Source organism: Babylonia areolata, chromosome 9 (assembly GCF_041734735.1).
Source record: "Babylonia areolata isolate BAREFJ2019XMU chromosome 9, ASM4173473v1, whole genome shotgun sequence".
Lineage (NCBI taxonomy): Eukaryota > Metazoa > Mollusca > Gastropoda > Neogastropoda > Buccinidae > Babylonia > Babylonia areolata.
The window spans coordinates 273,650-287,614 of record NC_134884.1 but is presented as its reverse complement, the minus strand read 5'-3'; the positions used below and the strand labels follow the sequence as shown (position 1 = coordinate 287,614).

Here is a 13,965-nt window from a genome sequence, read left to right as displayed (position 1 = left end):
AACTAGTCATCAAGACATGGAATTCAGCACCAACAGTACTACTCATTTTGAGCTGTGTTCACATCAATGTGCTAACATTACAGTTCAGGTTGTACTGTGTGTGACATGTGATCAAATAACAGTTTATTTTGCACTAACATTGCACTTCAATCTGTGCTATGTTTAAGATGGATGTGCTAAAATTACAGTTCACTTTGTGCTATGTTTAACATGGAAGTTCTAACATTACACTTCGTTTTGTACTGTTCAAAACAGATGTGCTAACATCATACTTCATTTTGTGCTATGTTTAACATGGATGTGCTAACACTACACTCCATTTTGTGCTGTGTTTAACATGGATGTGCCAAAATTACAATCCATTTAGTGCTGTATTTAACATGGATGTGCTAACATTACACTTTGTTTTGTGCTATGTTTAACATGGATGTGCTAACACTACACTTCATTTTGTGCTGTGCTTAACATGGATGTGCTAACATTACACTTCATTTTGTGCTATGTTTAACATAACATGGATGTGCTAACACTACACTTCATTTTGTGCTGTGTTTAACATGGATGTGCTAACATTACACTTCGTTTTGTGCTATGTTTAACATGGATGTGCCAACATTACACTTCATTTTGTGCTAACATGGATGTGCTAACATTACACTTCATTTTGTACTGTGTTTAACGAGGATGTGCTAACCTTACGCTTCGTTTTGTGCTAACATTGCACTTCATTTTGTGCTATGTTTAATTAACATGGATGTCCTAAAATTACAGTTCATTTTGTGCTATGTTTAACATGGATGTGCTAACATTACACTTCATTTTGTGCTAACATGGATGTTCTAACATTATGTTTCTTTTTGTTATGTTTAACATGAATGTGCTAACATTACACTTCATTTTGTGCTGTGTTTAATTAACATGGATGTGCTAACATTACACTTCATTTTGTGCTGTGTTAAGCAAGCATGGATGTGCTAACATTACACTTCATTTTGTGCTAACGTGGATGTGCTAACATCATACTTCATTTTGTGCTGTGTTTAATTAAACATTGATGTGCTAACATTACAGTTATTTTGTGCATGTTCAACACCATTGTGCTAAAACTACACTTCATTTTGTACTAACATGGATATGCTAACATTACACTTTGTTTTGTGCTGTGTAACATGGATGTGCTAACATGACACTTCATTTTGTGCTGTGTTTAACATGGATGTGCTAACATGACACTTCATTTTGTGCTGTGTTTAACATGGATGTGCTAACATGACACTTCATTTTGTGCTGTGTTTAACATGGATGTGCTAACATGACACTTCATTTTGTGCTGTGTTTAACATGGATATGCGAACATCACACTTCATTTTGTGCTGTGTTTAACATGGATATGCGAACATCACACTTCATTTTGTGCTGTGTTTAACATGGACGTGCTAACATTACACTTCATTTTGTGCTATGTGTAACATGATCATGCTAACATTATACTTCATTTTGTGATACGTGTGATATGATTTTGCTAACATCACAGTTAATTTTGTGATGTGTGTGATATGATTTTGCTAACATCAGTTAATTTTGTGCTGTGTTTAACATAAATGTGCTGACAATCTGACAGTTCAGATTTCTTTTAACCTCTATAGTGCCCCATGATGTATATATGTCATAAGAAATGCTTCACTATTAATTTTGCCCCATGAAGTACACATACATCATCATATGTCCCAATAATCAGTAGTCAGAAAGCTTAATGATAATTATGTCCACTTCAATTATCTGCCAGGAGGAGCAGCCAGTCACTCTGTATGATAATATCTGTTGTTATTGTCAATACCCCTCTCACCATACTTTCAAAATGGCAGGCATGAACCACAACATTACATTAGTGGCTGGAGAAACTAATGTATTCCAACAAAAAAACATGATTTTGCCATCAAAACTGTTGCAGAAGCTTCAAAACTCATTGACAACAATGAACTGAGTGCTAGGTGTGATGATCAGATGATTCGCTTGACATGACTGAAAGTCAGAATGATGATTTGCACATAGGAAGGAGGTGGGGTGTAGTTGAAGAGCAACATGTAGCCAGCAAAGGAGAGAAAGCGGGGCAGGAAGTCAGGTATAGCTCTGTGGCTGATCTGGAGTTGAATTCAAATAAAAACCATCCACTTTCTCAAGACAGGGAGGGAAGGAGAGCATGATGAAGGGTGGTGAACAGTTTCCTGCAAGTTGTGCACAGCATGGTTTTACTTTTAGAAAAACAAGACATTGATGAACAGCTGCAGGCGAAATTATGAACAGTGTTCACCCCATCCCCCCTGCACTGTATGCCAACTGGGTCTCTGTTAACCTCTTTGATACTGTCTGAAACTGAAGCATGAAGAGAGTGGGGCGTGGCGCAGGGAGGAGTTGCTATTGAAGGACATATTTACATACAATCATTGTGTTCAGAACTTATAACTATCAGAATGTGATAGGATGTTCATTTTCCTCTCAGACATCAGTATGGGTTGTGTATCCTTTACTGCAGTAGTTTATATGCTATCTTTGTTTTTATTAATTATTTGTATACTTTACTGCAGTAGTTTATATGCTACATTTGTTTTTATCAATTATTTGTATACTTTACTGCAGTAGTTTATATGCTACATTTGTTTTTATTAATTATCTGTATACTTTATTGCAGTAGTTTATATGCTACATTTGTTTTTATTAATTATTTATATACTTTATTGCATGTTTTTATTAATTATTTGTATACTTTATTGCAGTAGTTTATATGCTACATTTGTTTTTATTAATTATTTGTATACTTTATTGCAGTAGTTTATATGCTACATTTATTTTTATTACTTATTACTCCCTGCAACCCAAAACCACTTGGCAAATAGAAAGCACAAGTCAAAATAATGCTTGGCACTGAAGAGGTTAATAATAATGGAGACTTAATATCATGGAGCTGCTTCCAGCTGAAAACACAGCATCTCATTATGAACTGGCCAATTCGTAGTCACAGTTGACAGGTCATTTGCATGAATGTAAAAGGTTGTCTGCACATGTGAGAATCTGTGTGTGTGCACACATGCATTATTTGGTGACATTTTTTCTACAACAATAAATTACTTACATCTCTCTCTCTCTCTCCCTATCTGTGTGTGTGTGTGTGTGTGTGTGTGTGTGTGTGTGTGTGTGTGTGTGTGTGTGTGTGCATGTGTGTGTGTGGAAAAGAGAGAGAGAGTGTGTGTGTGTGTGTGTGTGTGTGTGTGTGTGTGTGTGTGTGTGTGTGTGTGTGTGTGTGTGTGTGTGTGTGTGTGTGTGTGTGTCGTGTGTGTGTGTGTGTGTGTGTGTGTGCGTGCGTGCATGCATATGTGGGCATGTACATGTGTGGATGTGTGCATGTGTGGATGCATGCATGTTTGGGTGTGTGCATGGGTGTGACAGTGTGCGTCGGTGTGAAAGTGTGTGTGTGTGTGTGTGTGTGTGTGTGTGTGTGTGTGTGTGTGTGTGTGTGTCTGTGTGTGTGTGTGTGTGTGTCTGTGTGCTATGGGCTTGTTTATTTACTGTTTACCTCCTCTGACAACTTTCCTCTTGCCTGTGGTGGGGTGGGTCCACTGAGTCGCCTTACTGTCATGGCTGAAAACATTCACACTGACAATCACAGTACTTGTGAGCAATACTTTCTACTGTCAACACACAACACAATGTTCTGTTATGTTCTATTGTCACCATGCAGCACAATGTTCTGTTGTCAAATGACACACACAGCACCAATGTTTTATCATTATTGTTAACACAACCACCAACTATAGATATATTACAGTGCTTGTGAGAAAGACTCTCTGTTGTCAACACACAACACAATGTTCTGTAGTCAAGACGACACACACAACACAATCTTCTATTGTCAATATGATCATTGACTATCTCTCACAGTATGTAACAGTATTTGTGAGCAGTATTTTTCTATTGCCTGGGTTTCATCCACAAGTTCAAAGGCTCAGGACATGTGTCCTTGCTCAAAGAAAATTAACAGGATATTTTTCTTAATCTATAACAAGACAAAGTGTCTTCAGGTACTCTTTCATCTGGAAAACAACAACAACAACAACAAAACCCCACCAACAATGTGATTGTTACAAACAAATTTTACAGAACTGAAATACATTAAATACACTGTTTTTGAAACTGATATCCTGTAACTTAACAGTTAAACTTATTACTTAAAAGAACCTCATTTTCCTAGCTGCTATTCACAGGTGAATTTCTCCTTGTGTGAGACCATGGAGAAGTTTTGGTTTACTTCACTTCCATCTGTTTAGAGCAGGTGCAAGAGCCTGCTGCCCTGGCAATAACTTCAGTTTTTTCCTTCAACAGCATAGTGTCTGAGTTAGTTCTTTTGAATGGGAAGTCGCTATCATAATGCCTAAGCAAACACTGTCAGAATGGGCACATGTATACATATGCTGCATACATACCATACTGAAATAATTTCAGCAATGTTATTAAGTCCATAAAACCAGAAAACTGGAAGTTTCTTGGTCATAAGTATTGATTGTTCAAGGTGCTGCTTATAATGGCAATTTGAAAACGTTTCATTCCGTCATTTGTAACACCTATCACTGTATCAATCCAGTATCCATCGTCCAATGTTCAGATGAATTGCTGTTTTGTGTGTGTGCGTGTGTGTGTGTGTGTGTGTCTGTGTGTGTGTGCTCAGGCATGCAGTGTATGTTCTATGTATCTGGACATATAAAAATATGGATAGATATTTTCTTTCTTTTTTGGCAGAAACCAATGCATGTGAAACTCAAAACTCAAAGCACACTTCAGAAAACAGAGGAAGGGTTTAAATGCTATGTGGTGGTTGTTATTGGCAGATTACCACTTTTCAATGGTCTGTAAGCCAATACCCACTCCTGCCTAACATTAATATATGCAAGACACCAGACATTAACCTGACTGGTGATTGTATCTTGTTTAAACTGTGGGGAAGTGTTGTGTTTCGTCTTGAAGATGTGTATCACTGTATGTCTTTGTCTGTGTTTGTGTGTGTTACTGTTAGTAATATATTATATATATATATGTGTGTGTGTGTGTGTGTGTATGTGTGTGTGTGTGTGTGTCTGTGTCTATGTGTGTGTGAAATCTGCAAGTATGTGTCATTTTTGTGCAGTGTTTCATCTCAAAGTTCAAAATCCCAGGACGCTTGCCAACACCCACTCTTGCCTGTTACAACACCTACTCTTGCCTGTTACAACACCTACTCTTGCCTGTTACAACACCCACTCTTGCCTGTTACGCAGGCAGGCCACCACAACAGACCGGTATTGATATGGTGACTGAGTAAGATTGGTGTGACCACATCGTGAGGACGGTGGCTGGTGACAGAAAGCAGCTGGGCGTGAGCAACTCCTTCAATGTCTTGCTGGTATTTTTTGTACATGTATACATCTCAGAAAAATAGGTTGACATCTTACTTTGCATAGTATACTTTTCCTTCCAAGGTCACTCTTTCCTCCCAGCCGGGTGGTATGTCATCCTCACTATCTGTGTCCAAAATGTTCTGTACGGAGGCCGCCATCTTATCACCAAGGACTTTCCACAGGATTACCTCCCTTGATCATATGTCATCTTCCGGTTGCAAATACCTTAATAAAGGCACTGGTCAGGTCTTGAATCAACAGAATGCCGTTAACATTTCCTCGATGACTTGATGAAAAGAATGTTTTGTGTGCATTGGAACACACGCCACGGCTCACCCTGCCCATCCTCTGTCAGAACGCATGTGTGTGTGTGTGTGTGTGTGTGTGAATTTCTCTGCATCCGGTCCTCTATAAATATTCTATTTGTCAGTTGTTTTGCTTTCTTTTTATTTTTTGCTGGGGTGGTGATTAGGGGTTGGGGTTTAAAAATTGTCAAAAAAACCAGTATGACACGTGCCTCAGTGCAGTCTGCAGGTTCAGGTCTTCAAGTGTCAGTTTGAGGCAGACAAAAAGGACAGCACCCGGTCTGGAACTTTTCTCTGTATACCTCAGTGAAATATCGCCTGACATATACCTGATATATCACATGATATACACCTGATATAACGGTTATATGGCAAAAACACCACACCCATGAAGACATGCGTGCACGCAAGCAAGTGCGCGCACATTATACATGCATAACTCAGTGTTCTTTTTTTTTCTTCTTTTTTTCTCCTTAATACTATGTCGTCACATTCATCATTTAACGTGATCGATGGGGAGTGTCAGTGTGTGTGAACAGTATCATGTGGTCTGTAACATTTTACTGGTGTGTGTGAACAGTATCATGTGGTCTGTAGCATTTTACAGGTGTGTGTGAACAGTATCATGTGGTCTGTAGCATTTTACCGGTGTGTGTGAATAGTATCATGTGGTCTGTAGTATTTTACTGGTGTGTGTGAACAGTATCATATGGTCTGTAGCATTTTACCAGTGTGTGTGAACAGTATCATGTGGTCTGTAGCATTTTACCGGTGTGTGTGAACAGTATCATGTGGTTTGTAGCATTTTATCGGTGTGTGTGAACAATATCATGTGGTCTGTAGCATTTTACCGGTGTGTGTGAACAGCATGTGGTCCGTAGCATTTTACCAGTGTGTGTGAACAGTATGTGGTCTGTAGCATTTTACTGGTGTGTGTGAACAGTACCATGTGGTCTGTAGCATTTTACTGGTGTGTGTGAACAGCATGTGGTCTGTAGCATTTTACCGGTGTGTGTGAACAGTATGTGGTCTATAGCATTTTACTGGTGTGTGTGAACAGTACCATGTGGTCTGTAGCATTTTACTGGTGTCTGTGAACAGTATCATGTGGTCTGTAGCATTTTACTGGTGTGTGTGAACAGTATCATGTGGTCTGTAGCATTTTACCGGTGTGTGTGAACAGCATGTGGTCTGTAGCATTTTACCGGTGTGTGTGAACAGCCTGTGGTCTGTAGCATTTTACAGGTGTGTGTGAACAGCATGTGGTCTGTAGCATTTTACCGGTGTGTGTGAACAGCATGTGGTCTGTAGCATTTTACTGGTGTGTGTGAACAGTATTTAGTCTGTAGCATTTTACTGGTGTGTGTGAACAGTATCATGTGGTCTGTAGCATTTTACCGGTGTGTGTAAACAGTATCATGTGGTCTGTAGCATTTTACCGGTGTATGTGAACAGCCTGTGGTCTGTAACATTTTACCGGTGTGTGTGAACAGCATGTGGTCTGTAGCATTTTACCAGTGTGTGTGAACAGTATCATGTGGTCTGTAGCATTTTACAGGTGTGTGTGAACAGCATGTGGTCTGTAGCATTTTACTGGTGTGTGTGAACAGTATTTAGTCTGTAGCATTTTACTGGTGTGTGTGAACAGTATCATGTGGTCTGTAGAATTTTACCGGTGTGTGTGAACAGCATGTGGTCTGTAGCATTTTACCGGTGTGTGTGAACAGCATGTGGTCTGTAGCATTTTACCAGTGTGTGTGAACAGCATGTGGTCTGTAGCATTTTACTGGTGTGTGTGAACAGTATTTAGTCTGTAGCATTTTACTGGTGTGTGTGAACAGTATCATGTGGTCTGTAGCATTTTACCGGTGTGTGTGAACAGCATGTGGTCTGTAGCATTTTACCGGTGTGTGTGAACAGCATGTGGTCTGTAGCATTTTACTGGTGTGTGTGAACAGTATTTAGTCTGTAGCAATTTACCGGTGTATGTGAACAGTATCATGTGGTCCGTAGCATTTTACTGGTGTGTGTGAACAGTATCATGTGGTCTGTAGCATTTTACTGGTGTGTGTGAACAGTATTATGTGGTCTGTAGCATTTTATAGGTGTGTGTGAACAGCATGTGGTCTGTAGCATTTTACTGGTGTATGTGAACAGTATCATGTGATCTGTAACATTTTACTGGTGTGTGTGAACAGTATCATGTGGTCTGTAGCATTTTACCGGTGTGTGTGAACAGTATCATGTGGTCTGTAGCATTTTACCGGTGTGTGTGAACAGTATCATGTGGTCTGTAGCATTTTACCGGTGTGTGTGAACAGTATCATGTGGTCTGTAGCATTTTACAGGTGTGTGTGAACAGTATCATGTGGTCTGTAGCATTTTACTGGTGTGTGTGAACAGTATCATGTGGTCTGTAGCATTTTACCGGTGTGTGTGAACAGCATGTGGTATGTAGCATTTAAATGGTGTGTGTGAATAGTATCAAGTGGTCTGTAGCAGTTTACCAGTGTGTGTGAACAGTATCATGTGGTCTGTAGCAGTTTACTGGTGTGTGTGAACAGTATCATGTGGTCTGTAGCAGTTTACTGGTGTATGTGAACAGTATCATGTGGTCTGTAGCATTTTACCAGTGTGTGTGAACAGTATCATGTGGTCTGTAGCATTTTACCAGTGTGTGTGAACAGTATCATGTGGTCTGTAGTATTTACTGGTGAATGTGAACAGTATGTGGTCTGTTGCATTTTATCGGTGTGTGTGAACAGTATCATGTGGTCTGTAGCATTTTATTGGTGTGAGTGAGCAGTATCATGTGGTCTGTAGCATTTTATCGGTGTGAGTGAGCAGTATCATGTGGTCTGTAGCAGTTTACTGGTGTGAGTGAGCAGTATCATGTGGTCTGTAGCATTTTATCGGTGTGAGTGAGCAGTATCATGTGGTCTGTAGCATTTTATCGGTGTGAGTGAGCAGTATCATGTGGTCTGTAGCATTTTATCGGTGTGAGTGAGCAGTATCATGTGGTCTGTAGCAGTTTACTGGTGTATGTGAACAACACCACGAGTGTTGTAGCATTTCTTGCTGTTCCACAAAACAACACATATCAAAATAATATAATTCTTGTCACTAGTATACCACAAAACAGCAACACACACACACACACACACACACACACACACACACATACACACACACACACACGTACACACACACACACACACACACACACACATGTACACACACATACATATGCACACACATACACACATGCACACACACACGCACATGCACACACACTCACACGGGAGTGGTCTGTACTCCAATACACATTATTTCCATCAGGTCAGCAAGTCAGTTTGATTATTCATAATTATTTGTCTTTATTTCAGAATCTGGCATCAGCAATAAAGTCACTGAACACATATCTTACTCTTTTAACTCCAGAAAAAATGTATCTTAGAAATTAGCTTCTTGTCACAATAAGTCGTAGTCACTCATAAAGGCTATAAAGAAAAGAAAAGAAAAAAAAATCACTGTATAATTAATTTACTGTGGGGTAATCTTCTGATGGAGTCAAATTCCTGCACCACAGTGGCATTGTACAGTTGCTGCTATTTTCTACCCACATATATTAACCAACTTTTGCAAACCATCATTGATCCTCTGAACCATGATGCAGTGCAGGAAAGGCGGGCTGGAGCTGGTGAAATCTGTAGAACACAGAGAAACTACAGAAAACAGAGACGGAGGGGGGAGGGGCGGGAGATTTTAAAAAAATATTTTTTTTAGAGAATAAAGTAATCATGTGCTGTTGTTTTTTCCACCAGTCCCCGCCCTGCATTCGGTTTATTATGCAACACAATAATATAAACCGAAACAAACAGCATGACAGAGAGAGAGAGAGAGAGAGGGCGGGGAGGGTGGACCCGGAGGGTGGGAGGAGACAGACAGAGACAGAGAGAATAAGAGAGCAGAGGGGGTGGGGGGAGAGGATGGAATGGGGCAGTACTAAAAAGTGATCTAATTATGTTCATAGATGAGGCAGTCAGGCGATATGATAATGTTAATTGGTGTGGGCAGCCATGAATTTTTTTTTTTTTTTTTTTTTTTATAGGACAGTCATGGAAAATTATGTCATTATGTTTATTGATTTTGACTTTGATGAGAGTGATACAATCGTGTTTACTGATCTACTTTTGTGAGAGGTGACATGATCATGTAATTGTTTATTGACTCTTACTTTCATCAGAGGTGTTACAATAATGCTAATCATCATGTTCCATAAGAGGTGATATATTCATGTTTATTGATTTAGACTTTCATGACAGGTGATACAATCATGTTCATTGTCATTGTCTTAAAGGTTCATATGTGTCACGCCACGCCCACAAATCTAACTTTCTAGTCATCATCAGATAGAAATATATACCTTACAGGTGTCAAACACACACACACACACACACACACACACACACGTGCGTGCATGCATGCGTGTGTGTGTGTGAGTGTGTGTGTGAGAGAGAGAGAGAAGCATACCTGTCAGTATTTTTTCACAAGCTTGTGGACTAACACTGACATGGATGGATGCCATACAGTCGATATGAATCCCCTTCCTTTCAAACAGTGCAGAACCCAGGGCAGCTTGAAAGCAAAGTAGGTCAGGTAAGAGGGGTGTGTGGTGAATTATTGATCGGCTGTCAGCGGGCCATCTTGTCTATCGATCTTCCTGCAGCTCATTGAAAGAATGGAGACAGGGCGGATGGCTGTAGACCTGTACAGAGTGTGTGTACAGTGTGTACAGTGTGTACAGGGTGTGTGTACAGGGTGTGTGTACAGGGTGTGTGTACAGGGTGTACAGGGTGTGTGTACAGGGTGTGTGTACAGGGTGTACAGGTTGTGTGTACAGGGTGTACAAGGTGTGTGTACAGGGTGTGTGTATGGGGTGTGTACAGGGGGTGTGTACAGGGTGTGTGTACAGGAAGTACAGGGTGTGTACAGGGTGTGTACAGGGTGTGTGTACAGGGTGTACAGGGTGTGTGTGCAGGGTGTACAGGGTGTGTGTGCAGGGTGTGTGTACAGGGTTTGTGTGTAGGGTGTGTGTACAGGGTTTGTGCAGGGTGTACAGGGTGTGTGTGCAGGGTGTGTGTACAGGGTGTGTGTGTACAGGGTTTGTGCAGGGTGTGTGTGCAGGGTGTGTGTACAGGGTGTGTGTGTACAGGGTGTGTAAGTGTGTAAAGGGTGTGTGTAAAGGGTGTGTGTGTACAGGGTTTGTGCAGGGTGTGTGTGCAGGGTGTGTGTACAGGGTGTGTGTGTACAGGGTGTGTGTGCAGGGTGTACAGGGTGTGTGTACAGGGTGTGTGTGTACAGGGTTTGTGCAGGGTGTACAGGGTGTGTGTGCAGGGTGTGTGTACAGGGTGTGTAAAGGGTGTGTGTAAAGGGTGTGTGTGTACAGGGTTTGTGCAGGGTGTGTGTGCAGGGTGTGTGTACAGGGTGTGTGTGTACAGGGTGTGTGTGCAGGGTGTGTGCAGGGTGTACAGGGTGTGTGTACAGGGTGTGTGCAGGGTGTACAGGGTGTGTGTACAGCATGTGTGTGCAGGGTGTGTGTACAGGGTGTGTGTGCAAGGTGTGTGTGTGCAGGGTGTACAGGGTGTGTGTGCAGGGTGTGTGTACAGGGTGTACAGGGTGTGTGTACATGGTGTACAGGGTGTGTACAGGGTATACAGGGTGTGTACAGGGTGTACAGGGTGTGTGCAGTGTGTACAGGGTGTGTGTACAGAGTGGTTACAGGGTGTGTACAGGGTGTATAGGATGTGTGTACAGGGTGTGTGTACAGGGTGTGTGCAGGGTGTGTGTACAGGGTGTACAGGGTGTGTGTACAGGGTGTGTGCATAGTGTACAGGGTGTGTGCAGGGTGTACAGGGCATGTGTACAGGGTGTGTTCAAGGTGTGTACAGGGTGTGTGTACAGGGTCTACAGGGTGTATGTATAGGGTGTGTGTACAGAGTGTATGTACAGTGTGTACAGGGTGTGTGTACAGGTGTACAAGGTGTGTGTATACAGGGTGTGTGTTCAGGGTGTATGTACAGTGTGTACAGGGTGTGTGTACAGGTGTACAAGGTGTGTGTGTACAGGGTGTGTATAGGCACTCGACCATGGAACACATGTAGTAGATGTACACACCAGAAAAGAACATAGGCTATACCATGGTATGTGTAGCACCAGCACTGACAGCACACAGAATGGTATGTGTAGCACTCACAGCACACAGAATGATATGCGTAGCACTCACAGCACACAGAATGGTATGTGTAGCACTGACAACACGCATCATGGTATGTGTAGCACACAGAATGGTATGTGTAGCACTGACAGCACGCATCATGGGATGTGTAGCACTGACAGCACACAGAATGGTATGTGTAGCACTGACAGCACGCATCATGGTATGTGTAGCACTGACAGCACACAGAATGGTATGTGTAGCACTGACAGCACGCATCATGGTATGTGTAGCACTCACAGCACACAGAATGGTATGTGTAGCACTGACAGCATGCATCATGGTATGTGTAGCACGCAGAATGGTATGTGTAGCACACAGCACACATCATGGTATGTGTAGCACTGACAGCACACATCATGGTATCTGTAGCACTGACAGCACGCATCATGGTTCATAGTATGTGTAGTACACAGCACACATCAGTCCATTCACCACATCACCCAGACACTGAACACAGGTAAAGCGGACTTGCTTTAATGACACTGCCAACATCACCACTGCATACAGCCAACAGAAACTAACGAAGTCTGCACAGCTATTATATATATATATATATATATATATATATATCACCATTGTTGTCTGTGTGTGCAGGTATGTTTGCCCATCTTTCAGTGTGAGTTATTTCTGACAACAAATTTGACCATAAAGAACAGACAACTTCAAATTGTTCATGACAAAAACACAGCATGAAGAAATGAATTCCTTCTTTTGAAATCCTGCTAAACATAACTGGAGAGAGAGACAGAGACAGACAGACTGACAGCCACTGAAAGAGAAAGAGAAGACAGACACACAAAATATCAATACACACATTCCAGTGCTGCCATCCATGTGACCTTCACCAGAGACTGCCATAGGCAACAACAGTCAAGAGGCCAACAGAGGCATCAGCTGCACAAGATATTGGAAAGAGCAATGGTATTTTTCTGTACATTCTACACTGACATAAATCACACTTGTCAAACTGACACATTACAGGAACAGCCTGCCAACACCCTAAATCCTGTAGCATGCTGGGTCTGCCCCTGTTTGAAGTGTGCCGGTAAAAAGACAATCCTTCCTCCCTCTATCAGCCTCTCTCACTATGCAGTGTGCCAGTAAAAGACCACCTCTCCATCTTTCAGCCTTTCTAGGCACCATGCTGTCTTCTATGACATCAGTCATAGCATTCCAAACAATACACCTGACTTCTATGACATCAGTCATAGCATTCCATACAACACACCTGTCTTCTATGACATCAGTCATACCATTCCAAACAATACACCTGACTTCTATGACATTAGTCATATAATTCCATACAACGCACCTGTCTTTTACAACAGTCATATCATTCCATACAGCACAACTGCCTTCTATGACATCAGTCATATCATTCCATACAACACACCTGACTTCTATGACATCAGTCATAGCATTCCATACAACACACCTGTCTTCTATGACATCAGTCATATCATTCCATACAACACACCTGACTTCTATGACATCAGGCATATCATTCCATACAACACACCTGCCTTCTATGACATCAGACCTGCCTTCTATGACATCAGTCATATCATTCCATACAACACACCTGTCTTCTATGACATCAGTCATATCATTCCATACAACACACCTGACTTCTATGACATCAGTCATATCATTCCATACAACACACCTGCCTTCTATGACATCAGTCATATCATTCCATACAACACACCTGCCTTCTATGAAATCAGTCATATTCCATACAACACACCTGTCTTCTATGACATCAGTGATATCATTCCATACACCTGCCTTCTATGACATCAGTCATATCATTCCATACAATACACCTGACTTCTATGAAATCAGTCATATCATTCCATACAATACACCTGACTTCTATGAAATCAGTCATATCATTCCATACAACGCACCTGCCTTCTATGACATCAGTCATAGCATTCCATACACCTGACTT

General features: G+C 41.4%; 1 protein-coding gene across 1 annotated transcript in view; it reads right to left on the bottom strand.

Moving 5' to 3' along the window:
* LOC143285971 (WW domain-containing oxidoreductase-like) overlaps positions 1 to 5,763 on the bottom strand; it is a 33,991-nt gene extending 28,228 nt beyond the window's left edge. Inside the window, exons 1-2 of the mRNA XM_076593429.1 lie at positions 5,481 to 5,763; positions 3,572 to 3,636 (exon numbers count right to left, since the gene is read on the bottom strand). Coding sequence (XP_076449544.1) covers positions 3,572 to 3,636; positions 5,481 to 5,584 — 169 coding nt within the window. The 5' untranslated portion in view covers positions 5,585 to 5,763. The remainder of the gene's footprint in view (positions 1 to 3,571; positions 3,637 to 5,480) is intronic.
* Between the last annotated feature and the right edge of the window lie 8,202 nt (positions 5,764 to 13,965).